Source organism: Enhydra lutris, unplaced genomic scaffold, assembly GCF_002288905.1.
Source record: "Enhydra lutris kenyoni isolate GAN:26980312 unplaced genomic scaffold, ASM228890v2 scaffoldscaffold2, whole genome shotgun sequence".
Lineage (NCBI taxonomy): Eukaryota > Metazoa > Chordata > Mammalia > Carnivora > Mustelidae > Enhydra > Enhydra lutris.
Window position 1 is genome coordinate 59,372,769 of NW_019154086.1, and position 14,227 is coordinate 59,386,995.

The 14,227-nt window shown below is 37.3% G+C and overlaps 1 protein-coding gene across 5 annotated transcripts in view; it reads left to right on the forward strand.

Moving 5' to 3' along the window:
• LOC111146988 (CD47 molecule) overlaps positions 1 to 14,227 on the forward strand; it is a 45,742-nt gene that overhangs the window by 8,098 nt on the left and 23,417 nt on the right. For 4 of the 5 annotated variants that reach the window (XM_022502813.1, XM_022502821.1, XM_022502838.1 and 1 more), the window contains exons 2-3: positions 3,669 to 4,016; positions 13,070 to 13,159. In XM_022502813.1, coding sequence (XP_022358521.1) covers positions 3,669 to 4,016; positions 13,070 to 13,159 — 438 coding nt within the window. Of the gene's footprint in view, positions 1 to 1,649; positions 2,292 to 3,668; positions 4,017 to 13,069; positions 13,160 to 14,227 lie in introns of those variants that run through there. The other variant, XM_022502830.1, reaches the window with a different exon arrangement.

Below are 14,227 nucleotides of genomic sequence, written 5' to 3' on the forward strand. Positions count from 1 at the left end.
TTTTCAGTTCTGTGGTCAGAGATGGTTTCAGTTGGTGGTCTGTATTTACAGAGGTTGTGAAGTCCACTATTTTTGGCAGTTTATATAAAATAATTTCCCCATTTCATTTGTTAATTTATCTGTAGCTCTTGCATCACTGATGATTAGTTATATTTATCTATTCCTATCTGATTTAGACTGCTAGAGGCATATCTTGATTATTCAGAGTTTCCTTATTCATGTTAATTATCTATGTGCTTTTATTTGCTCTCTATATTTTAAATCTTTTTTTTTTCACTTTGATGTTTCATCAGAAAGCATTAGGCAAAAGATAGAAAACCCAAATCAGATAATTTTACTGTTTAATAGTTTGGTTTTTTTTTTTTAAATAAATGTTTATAGAGGATGAAGCTGTCATTAACAGCTGGTGGAGTGGCATTTTTGGACTACCCTTATTTATTAATTAGCACAAGGGTTATCAAGTTATGGCTTATCTAGGTCAGTTTTACTTTGAGTTTTATTGATAGTATTTATTCTACTTAAATTGCTTCAGCTATGATTGTTCTATTGCAACAAAAAATGCAGTGCAATTAGTGCTTTTCCGATTTTTTAGAAAATTCATTCTCTAAATGTAAAATGAAATTCTAGTTTTCACCAACCCTTTCTTACTTAGAGCCTTCTAAAAAAGTTTGCTAAGAAAACTGAGCTCTTCACTTGTATCTCTTTTATTAAAGGGTAATTTTTAGAAATAATTTTTTTAAATCTTGACTCAAATACAAAATGACCACATATCAAAGGTTTTATTTCACATGTTAATTAACAAGTAAACCAGCAAGATGGTAAAACCATCCAGTTTTAAAATAAAATTGAGAGAACAGACATATTTATAGGCTATCAGGAATGGTGAAATGAATTTTCAAATAGATGCAGTATTATCCTCAGGGCAATAAAACGTGATTTTTTGAAATCTCTTCTTCCACCATGGAGAAGTGAATTGCAGAACAAAGTTTATTTGTATCTCTATGGATATGATTCATTTGCATTGCCATCAGTTTTGCCAAAATTATAAAATAGCTCAGACAGATAAACACAGTGAAAGGCATAAGCCCCTACAGAATGAGATAGTCCCAAGGAATTTGTCACACAATTTCCAGTACTCCATTGAAAGGGCGGTCAGGAATCTTTCTGTCCATTTCAAAACCTTTCACTATATTTTCTCTTTTCTTTCTGATTCCAGCATTGTACTTTTTTCTTTCCTTTTTTAGAAAAAGATTTATTCATGGGCGCCCGGGTGGCTCAGTCATTAAGCATCTGCTTCAGCTCAGGTCAGGATCCCAGGGTCCTGGGATCGAGCCCTGCATCTGGCTCTCTGCTCAGCAGGAAGTCTGCTTCACTTTCTTGCTCTTCCCCTGCTGCTGCTCATGTGCGCTCGTGCACGCGCTCTGTCTCTCTCTCTTACTCAAATAAATAAATAAAATCTTTTTTTTAAAAAAGGATTTATGTACTTTAGAGAGAGGTGGAGGGGACAGAAGGAGAGAGAGAATCTCAAGCACACTCCCTCCTCGGTGCAGAGACTGCCATGGTGCTCGATCCCACAACTCTGAGCTCGTGACCTGAGCTGAAACCAAGAGTTAGGACACTCAACTGACTGAGCCACCCAGGTACCCAACTTCTCTCCTTTTCAAACACTATAGTTCCTCCCCTCTCCACCCCCAGTGCTTCTTGCTCAGGAACGACAACTCACAAGCCCAAGGCTTTGAAGAAATAAAAGTTTGGACCTGCCAATCAGAGGAAGTCCAGATCATTACCTTAAAATGCTGTATCACCTAACTTGTATAGTATTGCCCCTCATGTTCATAGCATGCTATTGTTAGAGAGCCCTTGCCCAGGTCTTTTCTCCTTTGATGCTCACCACAATTCTGCGAAGTACCAGTGTTCGTTTTTGATCCTCTTACAGAGGGTAAACCAAGGCATATGAACTGCTTAATTTGTTCTCAGGCTTTCTGAACATTGTCCACTTCATATTCCACTCTGCATCCTAGCATTCAACGCACGGGGCAGTTACTGAATAATAATTATGTTCCCAGGACAATAATATCTGATGCTCCTGATTTTTATTACCATTTTACAAATGTAGAAAGAAGAAACCTTAAGAATGAACTACGGAAGTTGATGTTTTATTTGCATTTGTTAGTGCTTTGTTTTTTGAGGGAGAAGCCTGCTAATTACTGAGGTAAAAGAGTTGATAAGTGGCTGAACAGTATGGAAGACAGCTATAATTTCTCCATATTCTCATACATGTTAGATGAAAGGTAAGTGATTGTGTGTCCTTTTCCAATCCCTCTTTTGTAAGGCAATGATAGTTTATTCTCCAGAGAAGAATTGATAGAATACAGTAGTCCACATGATCTGTAGGAAATATGTTCCAAGACTGCCAGTGAATGCCTAAAGCCACAGAGAGTACCAATCCTACATAATTTTTTTCTGTATGTATCTATGATTAAATTTAATTTATAAATTAGGTACAGTAAGAGATTGACATTAATAGCTAATAATAAAACAACAGTTATAACAATGTGCTATAATAAAATTTATGTGAATATGGTCTCTCACTCTCTTTTTCATAATATCTTATTGTACTATACTTACCCTTCTTCTTACGATGTTGTGAGATGATAAAATGCCTACTTGATGAGATGAAGGCTGTAGGCAATGTGATGTGACCTAGAGTTAGGCTACTATAGATTGTCTGACCATGTGTTAGAAGGAAGATAATCTGCTTCTAGACTGTGGTTGACCAATGGTAACAGAAACCAAAGAAAGCATAGCCATGGATAAGAGAAGACTAGTATATACCCTATTTATTAGCAGTATCTGCTCTTGGTATTAACTTGTTTCTTAGCTTTTTTTTTTTTTTTTTTTTTAGTGGTTTATGGTTCCTAGGAGGAAAGAATACCTGTAATATATATTTGGAAATTGTTTTCCGTGATTTCAGTGAAATATAGGGGTAGGAAAATGCTTTTCTGTTGGATATAATACTTCCTAATACTTACATACAAAATGACTATTGCTGTCTGTATTTTGCAGTGGGAAAGTAGCCATGGAGAATGTTTTTCTCCTTAGCATTCTGACTTTCTATCCTTGTGGAGAGATGTGAGGTGATTCATCTGGCTTACTTTTTGGTATTAAAGTATAGTAGACCCCATCATCTTTTTTGGAAATGCAAGACAAGCATAGAAATAAACTTTCTCTCAGTTTAGCAAGTTCTATTTGGAGGAAGTATATACCAAATATAATATTTAGTTTGATTTTCTGTTAAAATTTTTTTCATGGTTCGGACAGTATTTTTCTACATGTATCAGTAGGCAGTAATGATTACTTCAAAGCTTCCAAAGCTAGATACTACACCTGCATGTTCCATCAGGGTTGCTGAATTTATTCCCAAGATATATGGTAATGTATACTTTGTATTACTGAGATTGAGTAAAGAAAAGTTACAATGTTGTCTGCCAGCTGTGCACATTAATATTAAAATAATTTGGATTTTTTTCACCTTGCCTGTCTTCTCTGTAGTTGCACTGTTTGCTTAAATGAACAAGTGAAACATTGCTCTTTATCTTAAGGATTTGTAACAACTTGAAGTATAGGATTCTATAATGAAATGAAACAATTTTCTTTTTCTTTTTCAGGTTCAGCTCAGCTAATATTTAACATAACCAAATCTGTAGAATACACTGCTTGCAATGAAAGTGTTATCATCCCATGCTTTGTTAATAACGTGGAGGCAACAAACATTAATGAGATGTATGTAAAGTGGAAATTAAAAGGAAAAGACATTTTCACCTTTAATGGAGCTCTGCAGAAGACCACTCATGGTGATAAGTTTAAGAGTACAAAAATCATACCACAAAAATTACTAACTGGCATTGCATCTTTGGAGATGGATAAGGAAGAAGCTGTTGTAGGAAACTATACTTGTGAAGTAACCGAATTAAGCAGAGAAGGCGAAACCATCATAGAACTAAAATACCGAATTGGTAAGATTTCTACAAAAGCTTCCCATTTATTTGTCTTGTAGTATCCTGGTCCTGTTAGGAAGGGGACAAATGGGCCTAGATACTCCTTTGAATCAAAAAGCTGGCTATTAATAATAAATGCTGATGTAATGTTTAATAGCTTTAAGATCATGCGTTTTGTATTATTTCCTTTTCTACTTTTTAGAGTGAACCTCCTTTGTGGTTGGTTAATTTGTATATTGTGTGGTTCTCAAATTTTTGGTCCGAGGACTATTCTGTTGGGGTGCAGTCCTGAGGTCATCTACTCTGCATTTTTGTTTGCTGCCATCAAGAGTACTTTCTTGCATGTGATTAATTTTCCAGTCTCTTTCCAACTATTTGGCCTTTTTTTTTTTTAACCTTACACTTTGATCAGAGGTTGACAAGTCTCAGCCATGTCCCGTTTGCAGAGAATAGGTTAGAAGGAGAATCAGGAGATTAAAAAATCAGGTTATCATGGATGAGTCCTTGAGGTTTCCCATGCTTAGCTTTGCTTTGGTGTTTTTTTCACTGGCCAAGATTTAGAAAAACTAGAGATCCAATTCAGTGTATTTGAATTCAGCCTTGATTATAGCACCATGATTCTGCTCTTTCTTCACAAACGTGGTTTGGTGAGTTGTATAAAGCAGTCATTAGCTGAAGTAAACAGACTGCTTTCTTTTCTATTCTTTCTAGTGCCAGTTGATTTCTTCAACTACATACAAGTGCATTATGACTTTCTGTTTTGAAATATCTGTTTACAATCACTAGACATATTACTGATTTTAGGATTAGGCCATACTTTGAGAACCTCTGCTTTAGATGGAACCAGAATAATTCAGTTGGATCAGCTCTTTGCCTTCTATTCTTCTAGTGTTCATGGTTATAAAATGTCTGTTACCAGATTGAGAGTGGGCTGTTTAATTTGATGGAATATTTTGACATGGTTTAGGATTAGGAATCAGAAAGTCTGAATTCTGCACCCTATTCTGTAACTTAATTATTTGCCTATGTGATCTTGAGAAGTTTATAATCTGGGTTCAGGTTACCTTATTTCTGGGATGGGGATGAAAATAGATCCCTGCTTTTATGTGTCCTGCAGTGTAATGAGCATCAACTAAGATCTCTTGCATGTAAGTTCTATGTCAGCCATAGTGCTTTGCAAATGTTGGTTGTGTTCCTGGGATGTTTATTTTGTGAAGTGAGATAACAAGTTGCTGAACCTGGCCTGGGGTATTGGGAGAGGGATTTCTGTACAGTGAGAAATAGGTAGGAGGTAGCTTAGAGCAGGTTGGCAGAATTTGGAAAACATTTCTGCTAGAAAAATCTCTTACACTGTAACTTTTATTTTATATTTATTTGGACTAAGGAGCTTTTTTAAAAAAATGCAAACCTTTCAGCAGGGTCTAATTATTCAAACACAGTGACTGGAATTATATAATCTGATACCTAGCTGAAATTTTTCTGAAGGAATGTATACTTTTGTGGGAATGGATAAGTAAGACCAGGGAGAAGCAGTAATTTTGGAGTGCAATGTCAGTCACTGAGAGGCAAATTGTTAAGCTCTAGATATGAAATTTGAAAGACTTGATGCTGGAATAAAGATGGTTGGGGAAGAAGTACCAATATCTGGGATGAAGACAAAATTTATAATTTTATAAAAGTGTGATTATTTTATTATTTTTTTTTGTTTTGTTTTCAAAGTACCCTGTAAAAAAATGAGTTGTGGGCCATTAAAAAGAGAAGATACTGTTTTGTTGCAGATAATGTAGAAAACTCTTTCAGAGGTCTCAGACATTTGACTTTGCACTCAGTTTTATTTTTTGGAGTAATTAAAGGTTCATAGGAAATTACAAAGATAGAACAGAAAGGTGCTGTCTACTCTTTGCCCAGTTTCTGCCAGTGATTACTTCTTGTGTAACCATAGTAAAATATCAAAACCAGCAGGTTCACAGTGGTACAATGTGTGTATGTTTGTCATTTTATCACATGTGTATGTTTAAATAACCATCAACACAATCAAGATTCAGAATTACTGCTGCATTGACACAAAGATCTCCCTCATGCAGTCTCTTCATAGTCACCTCCCTGCCCCCTCCCCAGGTACCCCCAGCCTGGCAAGCATTAACATGGTCTCTGTGGCTGTGATTTTGTCATTTTAAGTGGAATCATACAGTATTTTGAGACTGGCTTTTTCAGTCAGCACAGTGCCCTTGAGAACCGTACAAGTTGTGTGTATCAGTAGTTCGTTCTCTTTCTCTCTCTCTCTCTTTCTCTCTGTGTGTGTGTGTGTGTGTGTGTGTGTGTGTGTGTGTGTGTCTCTGTCTGTCTCTGTCTCTCTTTTGGCTAAGTAGTAGTAGTCCATGGTATGGGTATATCACAGCTTATTTAACCATTCACCTATTGTAGGACATTTTGGTTGTTCCCAGCTTTTGGCTATTACAAATGAAGCTGCTGTGAATAATCATGTACAGGTTTCTGTGTGGACACAGTCTTCTTCATTTCTCTGGATAAATGCCCAGAAGTACAATTACTGGGTTATACGTAAGTATACGCTAGGTTTTTAAGAGAAACTGCGAACTGTTTTCCAGAATGATTTTTTTCATTTTACATTCTTATCAGCAGCATATGAGCAATCTAGTTTCCCCGCATCCATGCCAGCATCTGGTGGTGTCTCTGTTTCATACCCATTTTTGACTAGAGAAAGAAAGAAACCTCCTCTGCTCAAAAATGTTAATTTGGGGCAGGACTCTTACTGTGGAATACAAAGTTACTGTAGTAGAGATACTTACCCATCTTGTGGACTTTGGGGATTTAGGCAGTAGAAAACATTTTTACTGTGTTGTGCTTTTTTTGCAAATGTAGGCATAAAGGAGGAATAGAAATTACTTAATAGAGAATTCTATTTAGTGGAATGTGGGTAATGGTGACCATTGTGTTCTTTTTTTGAGCACTAGGACGGAATATGTAGAAGTACTGTATATGAATTAGAGTTGTATATGCCTGTGGTATCATACCATGGAAGGAGCACAGGACTTGAATTTAGAAAGCTTTTTCTATACTTCACCATTTTCTAGTTTAAGATAACTTGTTTGAGAAACTCCACCTATGTGGCCTCAGTTTTATCTGTAAAATGGGGATACTATCTTCATGACAGAATTGTTTGACATGTGTATAAGTTAGTATCTCTCTCTCTCTTTTTTTTTTTTTTAAAAAGATTTATTTATTTATTTATTTGACAGACAGAGATCACAAGTAGGCAGAGAGGCAGGCAGAAAGAGAGGAAGGGAAGTAGGCTCCTTGCTAAGCAGAGAGCCCGATGTGGGACTCGATCCCAGGACCCTGAGATCATGACCTGAGCTGAAGGCAGAGGCTTTAACCCACTGAGCCACCCAGGCGCCCCTAAGTTAGTATCTCTTAAAAAGATTTATTGAGTACCTACCATGTGTCAGGCACTGTGCTAGACATTACGGATTCGACGATGACTAAGACATGATCCCTACTTTCTAGAAAATGAAAGCAGTATAAATAAGAACAGTAAAATAACAACATTGTTTGAGAACATAGCAGATAATTCATATATGTTGTATCCTATGATCTTTTCAAGAACTCTAGCAGATAGACATAGGTCTTACCATTTAACAGATGAGAAAACAGGTGAGATTTAAACTATTTGTTAAATATTTAACCTAGATCTGTCTGTCTTCAAAACCCAAGATTTTTACCACCATGCTATATGGTTTCTTTGAAAACACCTTGAAAATAACCAAATACTAAATGTAAATAATAGTTACAAAATTTGTTATTAATATCTATATTGATACTAATAATACAAACACTTGGAGGCTTAAAATTTTACATTTCTCTAAGTTATTAAGTTTTTTTTTTAAAAAAGGTTATTTCAAATTCAGTAGAGTTGCCATTTCCGTCATTGTCAACATGATATACATTATGCTTATGATGTTGGCATGAGGATATTGGAAGATCTTGCAATAGGTCTCTAGTGCTGTGTAACAAATAACAAATGTAGTGGCTTAAAACAGCATCCATTTATTAGCTCACAGTTTTGTAGGCCACAGTTCTGGTCATGGTATAACTACGTTCTCCACATGAAGTTTTACAAGGCCAAAATCAAGGTGTCCGCTAGGCTGTGTTCTCATATGGAGTTCAGGGTCCTGTTCCAAGCTTACATGATTGTGGTAGAATTCAGTTCCTTGCGACTGTAGGATGGAGGTCTCTGCTCCTTTGCTCTACGTCCACTAGGGGCTTCTCTCATATCCCAGAGGTTGCCTCATACCTTGCCACACAGCCTCTAACATATGTAAAGCCAGCCAAGAAGATCCTTCCTCTGGTAGAATCCCTCTCACATATTGAATTCATTTCCAGGAAAAGCACAAATGTAATCATTTGATTACACCAGCCTTCTCTCTCTCAAAGGCAATTGCTCCTTTGTGAAGCCAACAGGTTGGGCACCTTAATCACATCATCAAAATCCCTTTTGGCATATGACACAACATAATCACGGGGATGAAAGCCATCATATTCACTGTTCCATCCCTTCTTCAAGGGGGAGGGAATTACAAATGGCTGATTGCAGGGAGCAGGGATTTGGGGAGCTCCTTTAGAATTCTAGATTATGTAAGTAGCCTAAACAAGTCAACACATCAGAAGAGTCATCACAATCCTGAAACATCAAGTAAAAATTTGGCTTGAATTTTAGTTTTGTAAATTTTATTGTGATCTTCTTTTGTGGAAACTGGTGTTCGTGAAGGTTTACCATGTATGTATTTGAAGGAAAAGCACACTTAACATTGATTAAAGTGATCTTTTCACTTTTTCCAGTTATATCCCATTTTTTACACAGTGATAAAAGAAATGAAGTACTTGGTTTTTATAACACTTAGGCTGGGAAGAAGAATTCAAACACTCATTCATAGACCACACCCTCATAATATCATTTCTTTGCTTTTCCACTAATGAGTTCATCTTCCTGAGAGCCTCACTACCTGAACAGGAATTGGGGAAGAGTAATGGGCAGAGTTGTCAGCCGTAGCGTGAATGGAATGACATTGCCTTGGGTTATCTTTCTTAATCCTAAAGTGGAAAAATATCTGATATTGTTCTTAGTCCATTTTAAGCTTTTTTCTTAGTGCCAAAGACATTTAAAATTGAGAAGGACCTTGGAGAAGTATCTTGTCTCTTTTCTCCCACCGAGGAACAAGAGTTAAATTCATCTGACAGTAGTACCAAAACAAATCAATAGCTTAATGGGCATATAAGTGGTTTTATATAAAACATTGGCTTTCCCCCCCTAGCATCTCATTTGGTTCTTGAATGTCCAATTCAGTGATCCTCAGACTCTCCGCCTTGACAAATTAAAGAGAGAGAACACATTCATGCCAGTGAGAGGAGAGAAATTATGGCAGAGGTGTACAGCAGTGATTTTGAACTGAGAGAATGACGGAACATCCCCTCCATGAATGTGCACGTGCACGCGCGAGTGCGTATACGCACACACACTCTTACTATGGAGAACATATTAAAATCTTGGGGTGCGGGGCGCCTGGGTGGCTCAGTGGGTTAAAGCCTCTGCCTTCGGCTCAGGTCATGATTCCAGGGTCCTGGCATCGAGCCCCACATCGGGCTCTCGGCTCGGCGGGGAGCCTGCTTCCTACTCTCTCTCTCTCTGCTTCTCTGCCTACTTGTGATCTCTGTCTGTCAAAATAAATAAATAAAATCTTTAAAAAAAAAAAAACTTTAAAATCTTGGGGTGGGGGCTGAGAGGGGAGAATGTGTGAAGTTTGAATAAACCTTCTGATAAGTTTCCATTAAGAATCACTTAGACGATGGTATTCTTTGTTTTATTATCCCACCTTCTGCATGTCACTGAAATGTCTCTTAACACTTCTTATTTCCACAGAGAGGCTTGGAATCTTCCAGGAGTCATTTAGTCTCTCGCTGTCTAATTCATGAATTACTTCTATCACACCCCAGGAAGTTAGCATTCAAACTTCTTACCTGAACCCTTGACATGAGGAAACTCTCACTTCCCAATGGATCTCAGTCTCTTTGTAGGCAGTTCCAGTTCTAACTTAAGTCAGGCCAGACTTTGCAGTCCTACAATTTCTTTCTCAGAAGAAGGGCTATGGTATTTCCCTCCCAAGCTTCTATTTTTCCCTAAGGTTGAAATCTCCAGTTCTTCCAGCCATTGCTAATGGTTTCAGGATCCCTGTTCTAGTCACCTTCCTTTGGAACAATTTCCTGTGTGTCTTTAAGTGTTATGAGTGAAAATGTACTTGAGACTGTGTTTGTGGGTCACACAAGTTGCCTTCCTGCCACTACCCAATTGCTGCTACAACTTTCTGATTGATCCTCCTTCTGTAATCCATTCTGCACATTGCTGGAGAAGGTTTTAAATGAATCATGGTCATTTTCCTCTCATTTGAAGCTTTCCAATCAGTTAGCATTACTCTTAAAATAAAATCCAAACTCTCATAACAAGCTGTTAAGACCCAACATGATCTTGTCCCAGCAAGATTCCCATCTCCTCTTGTATCACTAAATTCTAGCCACCATTTATTTTCTTGAACTTGCTGTTCATTTGGTGTCTCTTCTTCCCTATCTTCATGTGGCTCAAATCCAGTTCCTCAAAAGTCTGATCTTCAGTTCTTCCCTCTCCTTTAGCTCATGGTCCCACCTGCCATGTTCACTAGCAGACCTTACATTTCTAGAATACCCTATCCATGGTGTGATTTCAGTAAATGTTCGTGAAATGAAAAATGAGTGATCAGACCATGGTCAGACACACTTCATATTAATAGGTTTCTATCAATATATCCTGAGATTGTTTTTTTGCATAGGGAGAGAGGTCAGTGAAAGAACATTTCATTGTCAGCTCATCTTAAACACCTACTGATTATTTTGATCAGATACTGGCTGTATTTTGAATGTAGAGCCCATAAGATTTGCTGTGGGACTGGCTGTGGCATGTGAGAGAAACCAAGGAGTTATGGATGACTCTAAGATTTTTGGTCTGAATAATTGGGGAAGTCAGCACTACCAAAATGGGGAAACCCAAGAGGGGAGGTTTGGTGAAGTAGGCAGAGGGCCATCAGAAGTCCATTTGGGGCATGAAAACTTCAGTGCTTATGATCCTTGGTTCATTATAGATCTTGGATACCAGCCCAAGGAGGGAGGTGGGGGGTGGGGTAACTGGGTGATGGTATTAAGGAGAGCACGTGTGGTGATGAGCACTGGATGTTATATGCAATTAATGACTCATTGAACACTACACGAAAAACTCATGAGGTACTGGCTAATTGAACATAATAAAAATATAAAATAAAAATTAAAAAAAATCCTTGGTTCACTGTGCCTCAGTTTCCTCAGCATTAAGGAGGGGTTAGTAATTCCTCATACAATAATTGTAAGGATTTGAGGAGTTCATATAGACAACTCAAAACAAAATAATAGAGAAAATGGCTAGGGAAAATAAATTGATTGGGAATAGTCCTCAGATCATAGAGCTTTTACCAAATCCTTTGGGCATTAGATTTGAAAACCTAAGCATAATTTAAAAAATTTTTTCCTGCTTAGATTTTAGGCCAAATTATAATAGATTTTCTTTGGTGTAGGAAGATACTCAGTAATACAGTTTGAAATTAAGGTATTGATTCAGAATATCTGAAAAATCTCTCTCTGGGTAGGGATCTGTGAAAAAATGAAATGCAGTCCTCCATTCACTCACCAGCTTACCTCATGACTGTTAGAACCTTCAACAGCAAGCCTGTTGAGTCTCTGCTATGCACAGGGCGAAATGCTAGGTTCTGAAAAGCTAACAGCTTTAAGACAGAATTTATAATGTTGTTATATTCTGTATGTTGGGAACATTTACCAGGTTTGAACATAAGGTTAATACAAGAAATATGTCTTTATGGTAGGAAAGTCCACCAGGTTCTTCACATGCCGATACGGAATGGCAGAGCCCCGGAGGATTTGAATGAATAGGGTCGATTGCAGAGGAACACCAGTGCTTGCTTTGGGCAGTGTTGAGGAACGCTCTTCAGACAGCAAATCCCCCATATGCAGGCAAACTTCGAAATTTCTTTGACGCGTTTATTTGGCTTTATTTTTAAAGAAGAAAGTTCATAGATAAAATCAGTGTTCTTAAGTGTTAAGATGAATCTTAATGTTTTAAAAGTTCCCAAGTTATTTGAAATCTTAAGGTTACAGTTTCCTTCAGATAGACTGTGGCTCTGTTTTTACTGCCTAGGTAACATGTGACCCACTTAACAGAAACTTCCTTAATACCGAACGTTACAGTCATCATAGTGAAGGTTGACTAAGTATTTGGTACATAGCCAAGCTTTGTTTTAAGCCCTTTTCTTTTTTCTTTCTCTCTCTCTTTTTCAAAGATTTTATTTTTTTATTTGATAGAGTGAGAGGGAAAGCACAAGTGGGGGGGGGAGGAGCAAAGGGAGAGGGCGAAGTGGACTCCCCGTTGAGCAGGGAAACAAGGGTGGGACTCCATCCCAGGACCCCTAGATCCCAGGAACCTGAGCAGAAGGTAGGTGCTTAACTGACTGAAGCACCCAGGCGCCCCCGTTTTAAGTCCTTTTCACGTAGTAGCTTTGTTAATAGTTGCAACAGTCCTTCAATGGGTAGGTGCTATGTTGTACTGGTTCAACAGTTGAGATCTGTAAAAAACAGAGAGGTGTTAAGACTTTGTCCAAACCTCCAAAGCTCGTAACGTAGAGTTACGTTTCAAGCCAGGCAGTATGGCTGCAGAGCCCTGTTCTCAGCTCCTGTGTCATATTGTCTCTTTCCATAAATCATAGGTTAGGGAAAATGTGGAAAAAAACACTTAAACGAGCTTCTTGTTTCAGAAGTAAAATTTGCTGTATAAGTAAACTGTGTAATTTTAATTATTTTAAGGCCACAGCTTTAATAAGTTATTTTTGTTTTCTGTCTTCACAATAAATGTATTGTTGACTATCAGTGTCAGGACTTAACATGATTATAGTAAATATTAATTGTGATTTTTGTTTTCTTCCTAGTTTCATGGTTTTCTCCAAATGAAAATATCCTCATTGTTATTTTCCCAATTTTGGCTGTACTTCTGTCTTGGGGACAGTTTGGTATTGTGAGTAAGTATTTATCTCTGTTTTTCATGTATGTTTTAATGATGGAAATGTTATTTCCGGGAGGTAATATTAGTGAAATATTTTATCTAAGTTGTATTAGGAAATGTGATAATGTGATAAATAATAATGTATAGTCTTAATATTCTTCTTGAAGTGTGTATCTTCCCCCCACAATTTACTACAGTTCACTTTTAATTCCTAAGGTTTTTCTTTTTTAAACTTTTTAAGAACGAATAGTGGAAATCCTAATAATAATACCTTTAACTCTCTCTACATAGGGTTTTCAGAGCCTTTACACACATTGTTTTGGTAGAGATGGTCACGGCCCTGCATTAGTGTCATGGCAGGATATTGTACTTTTGAGCATTAAGACTGCCCTCTCTTTGTTTTCCTAGTTTGCGCTCATCCATGTGCCTATGTTCATCCTAGGAGAAGCCCCATCTGAACCATGTTTTTGTCATCCTTACCATGATTCTGCAGCCCCTAAGGAAGTAGCCATGGATGAATTGTAGTTTTTAATCATGTTTTGCTGTGATAATCATGTGACCAAACTTCTCAGAGTAAATCTTGTTGCTATTTCAGATTTAGCATCAACAATGTGGAATTGCCACTACTAGGTAAAAAGGTAATATGTATTCTGGTTGATACTAAGACTCAACCATATTTCCCTACCAGTTTGGTAAAAGAAATTTACTATAGTGATGAAGTTCTGAGGTGACAGTCTAAACAATTAAACTTCTAACATGTAAGATTTATTCCTTATCTCCCTATCGTGCAATGAAATGGTCAGTCATTGAAGGACAGTGAACATTTATACAAGGCAAGGTGTGAATACTGCTGATCTCGTTTATTTCATTCGGCAACCTTTAAAAAAATGAAAGCTAGTAAAATGTTGTAGTGGATTGGCCTATTGTATATTTCATGAATTTTGCTTTTACTCAGAAATCTAAAGTGATGAAAATGGAGGAGAGAAGATTGATTATATATTCTGTGGGCTCTGCTCAATGTGTGGCACTCTAGAAAATGCTCTGTGATTTCAAAGCTGTTCTCAGCTTTTGTCTAAAACAAACG